Here is a 14,186-nt window from a genome sequence, read left to right on the forward strand (position 1 = left end):
ATGGAGTAAAAATTTGTAATTTGTAATTGGAGTTCCCCAGTAGATAATTTAATTTAATTTAATTGATTATTATTATTATTTGGCTAATATAAGCATATTATTACTTTATGAAAATAATGATAAAGAATTAATATATGATAAATTATACTTGGTATTGTAATAGTTTGTCAAGTAGCGATTCAAACGTGAATCCCTGCGCGCGCTTTTTCATCTCGCCGTGAATTTGACAACACCTCCTAGCTCAAATCAAGCGCATTTATTTATTATAATTTAATATCGTTCAAATATTTATATTATTTTGATAGATTATTTTGGTATGATTTAATTATGGATTTATTGATATTATTGTTTATTATATTTATATATATATATATGTTTTGATCATTATTTTGAAAATTATGTACTTAATCGATATTTTCATTTCAGTTAGTAGCACACGTGCGCGTATGTTATAGATAAAAATATCGACCGAAGGGAGAGTAAGTCGATATAGTGGGGATAAAAATCACTATTTTTATCCAGCCACGTGGTGCACTGAATTAATTATTATTTTATTATTTGAAAGAGATAGTAATGATTATGTTTATGCTTATAGATAGGGAATGTTATTCAATTTGTTATTATGCTATAACTCAGGTCGTGTGACAAGTTTATATGTTTTATTTTAATTGATAATTTCGGGTCCGAGGTCATGAGAGGGGATAACACGTGAGTGGATACCCTCCCTCGGAAAAATCAAGGCAAAATATAGTCAGAGAGGACCGGGATTTTGTGAAGGTAGGACGTGTTGTTGTCCGTAATTATTGTTGAGTAAATTGTTCTGGCCCAGTTGCCGTAATTTTGTAATATTAAATAGTTAAAGTTTGTTTAATTTGAATAATTAGTATTTTATTATATTAAGTCAAAAGTATAGTTTGAGTATTATTCTGGTTAACTACATCCAGAAGTAATTTTTGTCAACGCCAGTAAGTCAATTGTGTTATCATTTGTTGCATCGGCTATCGTTGGTCCTTCAGTAGAGTTGATCGCGGTATTTGTTTCATAAATGATTGAACCTGAGTTATTGTTGTAATAAGTTGAATATTTTCGGCGTCCGTCACGGCATTTGGATGCATATTTACGAAGACGCGTCAAGTAAATTCCTTAGAAGATTAGACAAGGATAGCGTATGTAGCTCCTTGTCTTACGCTAGTATTTTACGTATTATTTTAATGTTATATTTCAGTATTTAAAATATTATTTCTCTGGGTAAAATTTATTTTATGAATTAATGGCATGCAACCCAGTGTTGCCAAATATATAGTGAGTACCCGTGTCTTTCTCTCCCCAGAGTAAATAATATAAAATAAAGATAAAGATTTGTATTATGTTATTTGTTACAATTTATATTAATTATATTGGGTAAAAATTTGTAATTTGTAATTTGGTTTCTCCAGTTAATAATTTAATAATATTATTTGAATTGAATTGATTATTATTGTAACCATTTGTTGAGTTTATTTAAATATATTTTGAATTGAATAATTTAGTAAAAGGAACCCAGTGATAGCCAATATTTATTTGTTTGTTTCCTGGATATATTTAGTAGTAATTATTCCTCATTATTATTTTTATTCATTATATATTTGTTTGGTTGTCATTCCGCTTGGTGCATACATTCTCGCTCAACATTTTGTCCCGTGATCACTCCCCTGATTTGTTATAATTTTTGTCAGTTTTTGTAAAACGAGCTGACGCCCTCTTGCATTAACCCAGCCTGAGGAGCTGGTCCAGTCACTCTTTTATTTTATTTATTATTTTGAGTTATATTTATTAGTATTATTTATAATTTTTATTGCACGTGGGTGACTACATACGGATTCCAGATTTTGTTCGCGTCTCCGTCGATACGAATACGTACTTGTCAAGTGATGTCAGACTTCGGGAGCATGATGAGGCTTAACTGCAGTTTATTTTCAGTTGATTATTATTAATTCACTTGCATGGTCATTCAGTAACTCACAAACGTGATAATTATTTGAACGTAATGAATAACCCACCCAGATATACCAATGGCTGATCAAAACCTAAAATAAGTCTTCATAAGAATTCAAACTATTTTTCAAGCACTGAGAACAAGAACAAGCTTTATGTAATAACAATTTACATATTTTAAATTATTTTATTAATGAATGATTACTAAGTACAATAAATTGGAAGAAAAAGTGTCATCATATATTTGACTACGTTAGTTCTAAAATCTATTCTTACAATAATTAATATTAGTTATATAGTTAAATAATTACTAGTATGGTGGCTATGTAAGACTGTTCAAGAGCCAAAGATACTAAGACTCCCTTTTTTTTTCTTTCAGTATAGCTATCTTCCAAAACTTGTCATTGGTATCATATTTATTTGCCAAACTATAGACAAGATATTAGCAATTAAAAGTGATGTTATTTTTGTTCCGTTAAAAATTCAACAGATGAAATTTGCAGTTTCTACTGCGTGTCAAAAAAGTTATGGCTAACACATTACTTATCTGTGATAATATTGATTATTATGCACGGTTACTATAATACAATTCGATTTTCTGCTTTTTAGTCAGTGCCGTGCCAGAACCAGAATTCATAGAAGAAATCGGAAACACTACAGTACCAGCTGGACGGAACGTAAAGTTAGCCTGCAGTGTTAAAGATCTTGGTACCTATAAGGTTAGTGCTTTCAATCTAACTGTATCTAACGACATAGCAAGTAAAGCAAACCCAATGGTAATAAAAAAATTGCAATATTATGCTCACAATTATAATTATTACTTACAATTATTATTAAGTGAATGACAAATACAAAGCTAACGTCAAAAAGTCGATCGACCTAGTCATAAATACTACAGATTAGAAGTGACACGAGAAATGAATGTACCAGGCAGCTCAAGCAAATAAAAATAATATCGAGCTGATTGAAGTCAAGTTATCCTAATTCTTATGACTGCCACATTTCAATTTATTTTGCAACGATTACTTTTGACTCTTCACGCAATGCATCTTGGTAGATATAGCATAATTGCTTTCTTGTCGAAGTGGTGTGATCAATATAGCATTTCTAGCACACACAAGACCTGCACGGAAAAACATCTATAACAGTCGCTAAATGCTGTAGAAACGACACTTAATAACTTTAAAAAAAAATTATTTTGTTATGCTTTGTCTACTAACTCATGATTTTTTGGGGTTGGCATCGAGGATGCTGTTAAAAGACTGAATAACTCATATTTGATACAAATCATATGATAGAATGTTCTACATGATTGTTTTCACTACTAAGATTGACTGAAATGTAATTAGTTGATAACATAGAATCTCGCTATTGCATTCATTCCCAAGTTGAGTTTTCATAGAATCTTGCTTACGTGCATCCGCAACGTTTTTAGCATATCTTAGGACATTTTGTTCTCATCACTTTTTTGAGAACTCTCGAAATTTACAAGAAAATTTAGGACTATGGTTTTTAGTTTGATTTGAGGAGATAAAATTTTCAACAGACATTGACAATATTAGATCTTCATCAGCCATTCTACATTGTATTCGCAGTGACGTGTATACGTCCACCTGCACGTCTGCCTATCCGTTTGTCCGTCCACTCATTCATCTGCCCGCCCATATAGAATGTGTCTGCTAGGATATGTAGAAAATAAATCGGTATGTTTTTTTTTAGGTTCCTACACCAAAAATCTGAATATATATGAAAAAAATCTTTTTTGTAAAATGTAAGCTCTTAATTTAAAGTTTTAGAGAGTTCTCATCGTAGTATCTGACTAGCTATCCCTTCAACAAGTTTTACATAGAATCGAATACTTTACCAAAAAAGTCTTTTTTCATCCTATAATAAACCTAATTTTTAATATTTTTTTATAATTCGTTTGTATTCGCACAAAATTTTCATGTTATCCACATTTCCAGCAAAAATATCAATTCTAGTATTAAACGTCAAAGGACCCTGTTTGTAAATCATTTTGTTTTGTTGGAATTATCTTCAATGAATTTATCGCAATTTCCGAATGCTCCTTATTCATTTTGCAATCAAATGCCAGTTGGTTTGAAACAATCATATTCTGACCATTATTGAACATAATTTATCATAAAATTGAAACAGAAAAAGTATGGAATTAGTTATTCATTAACGATTATAAAACCATAGAAAGACGTCTATAACACAGTTAACGAAAACATTATTATTTGCTAATTCTTGAGCCTTTCAAGCTCCAAAAGTAATTGGACCGACAGCTGATACATTTCACTTCACAATAATTTTTGTGCGAAGATATCTTCAAAATGGATTAACTGGTTTGCAAGTTTTTTGAAGCAATCGTTAAAGCTCTTTATGACTCAGTGCTACATTCTGGCTTTTCCATTTCTAGGAAAGAATATCTTCTAATTATCAGGTTGACGTCGTTAGGGTATAGGTAGATCCCAGGTGCGTTATGTAGTCGATTATTCAATTTCCGCGATTCACAATCCATCTCGATGCCAATAACTGCCATTCTCCTTTATTTTATTCAATATATAAATATAAGAATAAGGTTTTTTAAGGATGGCTGGGCAGCCGATGGCAGCACCCAGGTCAGGGTAACTTACTAGGTCACCGTTATCAGCGTTCCCCAATGTACGGGTGAAACCTAGAAGTGCCAAATGGCACCTCAAAATACAGGGTTAATTGATTTAAAATTAATTGTGGAGTTTATCTTATGGAGTGCAAAGTAGAGGTTTGAGCTCTGTTCTGATCAATGATGAGAGGGTCTTGTAGGGAATTCATTCGTTTTTAACCCTTCCTCAAATTTACTGTGCGAATATTGATACCTAAAATATCGTCGATCAAAGCCAAAAGGTCATTGCTTGTTTGAAGGCTGATGTCTCTGTGATAAATCGTCTCTCAAAGTAAGGGAAAAATTTAGAAATTTTTTGTCTCGCGGTATTTCTTGTGTTTGTGCAATAGCTGAAGTTCTATAAGAATTTTGATAAGAATGCGCCAAAACTAGAGATTTCAAGCTATAAAACACTTTTTCTTAAATCCCGAAACGATTATTTTTCACGAAGTTACAGTCTTGCAAAAATCGTTAGAAAAGTTCTAAAATTTTTCTGTTCCTTTAATTTATGGCATAAGTGTATAATGAAACCAACAAAGTGGACAAAATGTTGACGCTGCATCTCAGGTTCTCTGTAAGAAAATCGTCGTGGCTCAGGTCTTATGCATTGACATCTGTTTTGACTTCCCGCGAGCCACGGCGACTCTTTTATCTCAACCGATTTTCGTTACATCAGATGTAATTAATTTATTTAAAATAATTAGTTTAATTCTATCGATAAAATATGACGGAAACGTAACACTTAGACTTGAATAAATTTTGAAGAAAATAGGTCGCGTGATTGTTGAGTTATGCGATAAAAACCATAAAAAATATTTGTTACTTTTTAAATTTCAAATTATTTAGACACAACTTAAACGATTAATTTGAAAATCTTATCAGATGTAAGTCTTGATGAGCCCTTTCGAATTCAGATTTCGGATCGGTTGATCCGTTCCGAAGATATCGGACGTCAAAAAAGATGCCATCTGGCAGCCAAAATAGATAGTAGATTTTTCGAAAATCTTCAGTACTGCTCTGTTTTTTCGCTAGCTTGCTCTTAAATCAAAACGAGAGCGACCCTTGTTCATTTTTACTAGGGTTGAACCATTTTTTGAAAGTCAGTTTTTCAATTGGAGATTTTTAATTCGCCATTTGAATATTGTTACACTGAAAAAGAAATCGGTCTATCAGTTGACCCTGCGGGCCAGCCACAAAACTTCCCGCTATTCTCGATCACATTAAGCTCGAACACATTGTTGTGAATACATTTTTGAAAATACTTTTGAATGCCTTTCGAAAAATAACTTTTTTTACCATTTTTTTCTCCAACGATATCTCTCGAATGAATTGACCGATTGAGACAGTTGAGGTGGCAATCGACGTGGCTTATACGGTTTTAGAGATGGTTAGATTTTGGAATCGATCCATCAAGCACATTGAAAGTTATCTGAAAAAAAACATTTTTGAAAAAATTTTATCTTTGGAATATCTTCGAACGCACTTGACCGGTCAAGCCCAATTTTGTACGGCTTCTAAATATTAACAAGCCGCGTCGAATGACACCTTAACGATCAAAATCGGTTCATTCGTTCAAGAGTTCTAGATATTTACAGACATACGTACGTTCGTACACACATACATACATTCGGACATCATCGTGAAATTAGTCAGGATAGCTTCCTAAAACCTCAAAACGTTAAAATCTGATAGAAATTTAATTTTCGAAAATCGGACTGAAACCGATAACTTCCCGAATTTTTAAAAATATTAAATTTTCTTTGCAGCAAGATAAAAAAACTGTAATCAAGTATCTGCGTGTTTGTATCCTCCCGAGTAAATATTTGTTTAATCATAGTAAAAATATACTTCGACCGAGCAACATTTTCTTGATTAAAGAATTTGTATACTTATTTTAAGAAAATATTATTGGTTGGAGTAATTTTTTACTTAAAGTAAACAAATAATTTTCTCGGGAGGATACAAACACGTAGATACTTGAATACAGTATTTTATTTTCAGTGTAGTATACTTATATATTAATATATACATGTACGAGCAATACTAAAGTAATTACGTATTACTAAAATCTTGGATTGACAAACTAGCTTTGAGTAAGTATAGTTATATCGATAGACCGAATTATTGATATTACATTTGAAGTCTGCTTAATGTTTGTGTATACTCATATTCTGAGAAACGAAAATGTACATACATTTTAAAATGTACAAGACGAGTTAAAATCAAACGGCGTACAGGTTCATTTGAAACGTTACAAGTAACAAAAGAAATACTTTTGAAATATGAAATTTAAAATAGCTGTAAAATTTACAGGTTATCTTGTTAACAATGAAATACAACTGATGGAATTGAATTTTAATGTAAAATAAATTATTTATGAGGAATGAAAACCATATTTTCAATATTTCTTGATTTCATTAAATTGTTCAAGGCTAACAAATTATTGGAAGGAATGGTCAAAACATAAAGTTTAATGTTAAATATCAACGCTTATTAGACAAGCTTTTAGATACTTTTAACGAAAAATGTCTATGAGCATTAGTTTAAAAATTATATGAACTTGAAAATGGATTAAAAATGATTTTTTCGAAAAATCGTGGAAATTTAAAATATCCATAACTTCTGAACTAATCAACCGAGATATCCTATCTTTGAACTTAACCGTGATAATCACACATAGAATGTGGAAAATTTCATTAGGATCCGATAAGAATTGTAGGTGCAATATTGTCTTCCAAAGTCGATTCTATAACATATATATATATATATATATATATATATATATATATATATATATATATATATATATATATATATATATATATATATATATATATATATATATATGTTGAGACAAATCGCTTTTTTTCTTTGCGATTTCAACCAGCAGCCACCAAAATTCGCGGGTTGAACCCTGGCTTAGGCTGGCCTCTAACAATGTTTGATTTTACTTGGACAGAGTAGTCGGCTGGGGTTCTTGCAAAGCAAAGACCAGCACTTATTCAAACACGGTAACGTATGTAAAACTCACTAACTTACTTCACGGCTTATGACATCAATAGATTTCTTATTAGTGACGAACTTATCAATTTTTACTTAATTAATAATCCTTTTATTAAACTATTGAATGATCTTACCAGTAAAATAGGATATGAATAGGATGAATAAATAGTAGGTAAAATGAATGATTAATAATATATGCAAGTTTATTGCCAATTATAATAATGAAAATTACTTACAAGAAAATGCAAGCACAGGACGTAATGTAGAGAGATGTGTAGCACAGTATAACTTCATATTACGAGTATCTCCCCAGTACGTACAGTGATAGTTACTGAAACTAACTTTATTTATAAAAATTAATAACTAAACAATAAAATATAATTGCAAGATAATTGCCAATAATGTACAGAATATCGCAAGTTAATTGCCCAAATTACAATTAGGTTTTTGCAAGTAAATTGCCAGAATTAATACTAAATAATTGATATAAGAACGTCTGTACGCTAATTGATCTAGGATCGAAATGATTGACCGATAATTGAGGGACTGAGACTCGCCTCTAAACTCTGCCCCCACTTCACCCTTACGGTCATGCTTCAACGTGAAAATTAGTCATGCGACCACGGCAACAAGACGGGGAAAAATGGAAACCGCAAGGCTGAGGACGACGAAAACAATTCACATTGTCTCAATATATATATATATATATATATATATATATATATATATATATATATATATATATATATATATATATTAGACTGGGCCAAAAAAATTGACTATAATTTTTTTTCGTAGCTATATCGAAAATATTATTCAGAATGACAAAAAAAAAAACATTTCATGAGAGTTTGAGCCATAAATATTAATTTTAAGAGGTCTATCATTTACGGAAGCCTAGTTGGCTCACTGCTAACTCGTAGACCAGTGGTGCTCCACACGACCATTTCCAACTCGTGCACATGTGCACACGTGCACGTCTGCGAGAGAATAACAAATTTCTACCTTACCGGACCACGATAATTAAACTGACATATATGTATATTAGGGTGGGCCAAAAAAAAGAACTAATTTTTTTTTCTTTAGTTACCGTGAAAATATTGTTAAAGATGATGAAAAAAAAATTCTGGTAAAGTTTGAGCTCTTAATATTAATATTAAGGGGTGGCTCATCGGGATTTTTAAATTCCCATTTAAATAACATGGAAAAAAATAATTTTTTAGTTTGTAATTTTTACCTCAGCAATGGCTCATTGTACGAATAAGCCCAGCATACATTTTCGTAGAGAATTTAACGCTCTACAAAAAAGGTCTCTCATCATTTTTCGATAAATCCATCTGTTCAAAAGTTATTGGAGCTCGAAGTCAAGTTAGAGTAAATTTCGAGACCTTTTTACTTTTTCGGCGAAACTATCGGAGTTATCGTAAAATGTCATAGACTCTTTTTTGTAGACAATTTTATTTCCTACAAATTATCATTGATACATTTTTTTCAAACTCTGCATTGTTTTCTAGTTATTTCCATTTTAATGCCAAGTTCTCGAAATCGATCAAAACACTACTTTTTTAGGAGCTTTGCATTAAAATGTAAATAACAAAGAAACATAACGAAATTGAAAGAAAATTTATCATAGATAATCTGTAGGAAATAAAATTGTCTACAAAAAAGATTCTATGACATTTTACGATAAGTCCAATAGTTTCACCGAAAAAGTAAAAAGATCTCGAAATTTACTCTAACTTGGCTTCGAGTTCGAATAACTTTTGAACAGATGGATTTATCGAAAAATGATAAGAAAGCTTTTTTGTAGAGCGTTAAATTTCCTACAAAAATCTATGCCGGGCTTATTCGTACAATGAGCCATAGCCGAGGTCAAAATTCCAAACTAGAAAATTATTTTTTTCCATGTTATTTAAATGGGAATTTGAAAAACTCGATGAGCCACCTCTTAATATTAATATTAAGAGCTCAAACTTTACCAGAATTTTTTTCTCATCATCTCTAACAATATTTTCACGGTAACTAAAGAAAAAAAAATTAGTTCTTTTTTTTGGCCCACCCTAATGTATATAAGTATATATGATACCTAAAAAATCATCTGCAATGTAATTGGTATTATTGAGAGGTTATCAACACTTGATGTTTTATTTGTGATTGAATATAATACGATGTTACATATTCTAGAAATTATTTAAAAAATTAATTTCGTTAAAGTAAGAGATGATAAAGACTTAGTTAAATTACCTGTACCTAGCAATAAATTAAAAGTAAACGTGGTAAAGCAATATTTTCCAAGTGCCAATGGACTTACGTTTTCTGATATAGACAGAAAATATGGGTTAGCTATAGAAGATGAGGATTTTGTTTTCATTCAAGGCGTACATGAATACGTAGTATTCTATGCTACTCATTAGAAAGGTAATTTTTTTTTTTTTTTTTTTATTAATTTTATGATAAGTTTGATATCTATGTTAGTTGTCAAACAAAAGTACATATACAAGTTAAATGTTAATTATGATATTGATAATAACACCAATCAATAAGTTAACTTATTATAATATAATTATCTTAATGTAAGAAACCCTACTGTTCATGTAAATTTTTTTATGAACAGAAAACAATATCAGTGACAGTAAAAGACGTAGAATTGACCACATTATGGGAATCATTGATGGCTCGGAAAATAAAAACTTTTCATCTCCGTCTACTTCGTCTGGTAATCTCAAGTACGTAAAACAGTAAAACAAATTTTCAACGAATTAATTGTGAATTTAATGTCATTTATTTAAAGTTAACAATTTTTATCTTTATAGATTCCTTTCAAGAAGGACATGAAAACACTACACGTAGGGTGAAAACACAGAGAAAATAGCAATGAAAATTTTAAACAGATGACCACCCCCTTGGGTGGAATAAAAAAAGTTGAAGTAAATCGGAATAAAAATTATTCTTTTGATGAAATTAAAGAATTGTGAATTAGTGCAATGGAAAATGCATACAATCAATATATGTTATCCGGTTCAGAGATAATTCAAGGTAATTATCATAAAGAGATTTTTACAAATTTTACGGACTTAAGCAAAATGAAAAAAAAAAACTTTAGAGGATTTAGTGACAAATTGAAGTTGAATTTAGTAAAAAATTCGCAGTTGCGGTTGTACTTATCATCAACTACTTTACAGAGTGAAGACAGTGTAAAAGCCAATTCTTCAACTGAAACTACTAAAAAAACAGCACCCAGTAGCTCTAGTCAACAATCTTCAAATGAATCGGTGCATGGAGGATCGGTGATGGCACTTTCAATGCATCAAAAAAAATCATCGAACATAAATCATCATAATACGTTTCATCAGCATCATGAGATAGACACGTTAACCTCTTCCGGAGAAAGTAAAGTCGGTAAATGCTAACAAAAAAACTCCAAATAAATCGATTTATAGTGGAACGGTCATGAGATTTCTAGCACCAAAGAAAAAATCATCTTCAAACATAAATGATTGTATTAAGTTTTCTCAACGTCATGATGTTTCTGCATGAACTTCTACTGAAAATACTGAAAACCAGTTAAGATTCTCAATTCCTACGATCCAAGAAGAAGACATTAAATTTATGGATACAATTCTCGGTAAGGGTACATTTGGTTGTGTCATATTATCAGTCTCGAAAAATTCTGAAGTGGCCGTGAAGAAAATAAAGTCTTCTCATGATCCTAAATACATATATCGTGAAATGAAGATGATGGATGAAATCCGTTACTCAAATTTAATCTCAACAATAGGTGTGTGCAGTACTGAATCGTATTTTTATATCATTATGGAATACTTTAGAAGTAAAACTTTAGGATTGATCATATCAAGCCAAGACAAAGACTTAACTTATCAAAAGAAAAAAAATGAGAATTATTATATTGCATTACAAATTTGCAAAGCAATTAACTTTCTACATGAGTTCAATCCCACTGTTCTTCATAAAGACATTAAACCAGACAATATCTTCATTAATAAGTCGTTAGCAATAAAAATTTGTGACTTCGGAATGAGTAAAATATGCGATGGGTCATCGGCTTTAGAAACTACAGTGGAACAATACTTTCATAGAACTCCTTTCTATATGGCGCCTGAAATTTTGATTAATCATGAAAAAGGCAATACATCCTCTGATGTTTAGTCTTTAGCGTCTACCATCGTTGAATTATTCAGTGAACAAAGGATTTGTAACACCTACATTTTCTATACCTAATTTAATAAAAGTTGTTTAAACTCAAAAAATATCTTCTTTGGAAAATGTACCATCGGCAATACGAGATACTTTAAAATGTTGTTTTGAACACAATCCGAGCAAAAGACTAAATGCAACAATATTAGTTCATCTGCTTAAACGGCATTACGTAGATAAAGAAGATTGATTCAAAGTAAATAGATAGAGAAGTGGAAACTAAAAGTATTAATTTTTTACATGCTGAGTAATAATTTACCTGAATATTTTTGTGATGACAAATAAGTTACTTTTTCGTAGAGATAGATTTTTATTTTGAATAAAGTGACTTGTTGCGTACTTTTGTAATGTTTGTATGAGTAAAAAAAAAAGTATATTTAACTGTTGATAGTTAAGCTTTAAGGTGCAATCGTAAGATATTATACTTATGTGTAACAAAATTCAGTGAAATTTATTCCCAGATATGTGAGAAGTACTGTCAAAAAATCAATTTTCATAAATTAAAGCAATGATTTCTAATTAAATATCATTTATTCTAATTAATTATTTATTACAAAATAGCATGAATATAACTTGATAAGTGTTATTTTCAAAAATCATGACTCTATTCAAGATTATTTACCCATAACTCAAAATGTTCGAAGGGTTTTGCTACTCCACAAATATGTGTGATTCACAAACATAAATGATTATTTAAAATGAGTCTTATTGAGTGTCATATTTATATTACAAGAAAATAAGAAAGAAAAATACATATTCTACTCTTATAACCCTCACGGTTTGATTAGTACGGCAAAAATCCCGCAAATATTCGGCATTAATGCGCATGCCTAGAATTCATCGTAAGAGATTGGTAAGAATGCCGTATTCTTAAAGTTTAAAGGTCCAGTTTTTTAACTATAGTTATGCTGTAAAGTATCTATCGTTACGCTGTAATGTATCTATAGCTATGCCATAAGCTTACCGCAGTCATGCTGATAAATCACCATAAAAATGCCCAAATTTAACCAAAAAATATGGACATAGAAACCGTAATAATGCGATAGTTTTATAGTGTTGAAATCGTATATTACGTGTGATCGTATTATAATTATACTGGATTTTTGTTTTATTTATTAGTCTGTTAAAAAAAAAAAAAATCACTAATTAATGTCGTAATTGGAGTTGACCACCTGTTAATTTGTAAATTGGAGTATGTTTTATTGATATTTTTATGATCTGACATGTGTAATAGATATTTTAGAGCCTCGATAAAGACTGAACTTCACGCAGAAACGTTATCAAATACAAACCAAATTTTTGAAAATCTAAAACTGCACACCTTATCGTTAATGATTGTTATAAATATTTAATTTTTTTATTATTACTTTAGTTATATTATTATTCTTGTTGTTTAGTTACATTATGAATTATTAACGAATTCTTAACTTATTGATTTTATTAAAATTTTTTTTTTCAGTATATTTTTTACTATTTAAAATTCTTTCAAAATAATTCGCATTTATTTTTAGATGTTGCGTTTTATTTTGCAATTCTACTGTCACACTAGAGCTGCTGCCAGCAGTTTGTGGAGGAAACAAAAAATAAAACAATATTCATCTAGAATATATATATTAGGGTGCTTCGTTTCCGGCGAAAGTATTTCTTTTGTTGCTCATTAAGCAAAATATTGTTTTTCATGCTAAAACATAATTCCTGCCAAGTTTGAGCTCTTCATTCCAATCCTAAGTGCATTCCATTTGATTTCAAAGATTTCCCATTTAAAATACACGTAAATTAAATTACTTTTTTTTTTAACTTGCTAATACTCAGCTACATTGTATGATATCGACGTGGTTTTGGTCGCAAATTTCAAGGCGTTTGGTGTTCTTCAAAAGTGCCCATAGTAACTTAGCTGTAATTCCAGCTGTTTCACTGATGTCCGCTAAGGAAGTCATTTTTCCTATGAAATTGATCTTTATTGGCTTGCAGGACGTACACCAATGAAAGTACGCTGTAAATGTTGATGGAAATTTGGTAGGAAATTGTATTCCCTTCAAAAAAAAGTCCTATGAGTTCAATGTTGAAATTTTTTTGATCACCGGTTTAAATGATATCGGATTCTAAAGAAAACCGCTCTTTTTATGGTTTTTTACTGATAACTTTTTAGGGGATGGTTTAAATCAAAATACTCACTGAATAAAAAACTATCATTTTCCCATGTACTTTAGGAAAAGAATGACGACAATATTATTTCAAGTGTTTTCATACATGTTTTTTCATTTTTTAAATTTAAATTGCATTTTTCAAAGTGAGTGCATATTTTGATTTTCTTTAAAATTGTTTACAGTAAACTACTACTTAAACC

At 30.4% G+C, this 14,186-nt stretch overlaps 1 protein-coding gene across 1 annotated transcript in view; it reads left to right on the forward strand.

Annotated features, from left to right (window-relative positions):
* LOC128667338 (lachesin-like) overlaps positions 1-14,186 on the forward strand; it is a 1,084,098-nt gene that overhangs the window by 169,293 nt on the left and 900,619 nt on the right. The window contains exon 3 of the mRNA XM_053736998.1: positions 2,584-2,693. Within this exon, the coding sequence (XP_053592973.1) occupies positions 2,584-2,693 (110 nt within the window). The remainder of the gene's footprint in view (positions 1-2,583; positions 2,694-14,186) is intronic.

Source organism: Microplitis demolitor, chromosome 2, assembly GCF_026212275.2.
Source record: "Microplitis demolitor isolate Queensland-Clemson2020A chromosome 2, iyMicDemo2.1a, whole genome shotgun sequence".
In the NCBI taxonomy this organism is placed as follows: domain Eukaryota; kingdom Metazoa; phylum Arthropoda; class Insecta; order Hymenoptera; family Braconidae; genus Microplitis; species Microplitis demolitor.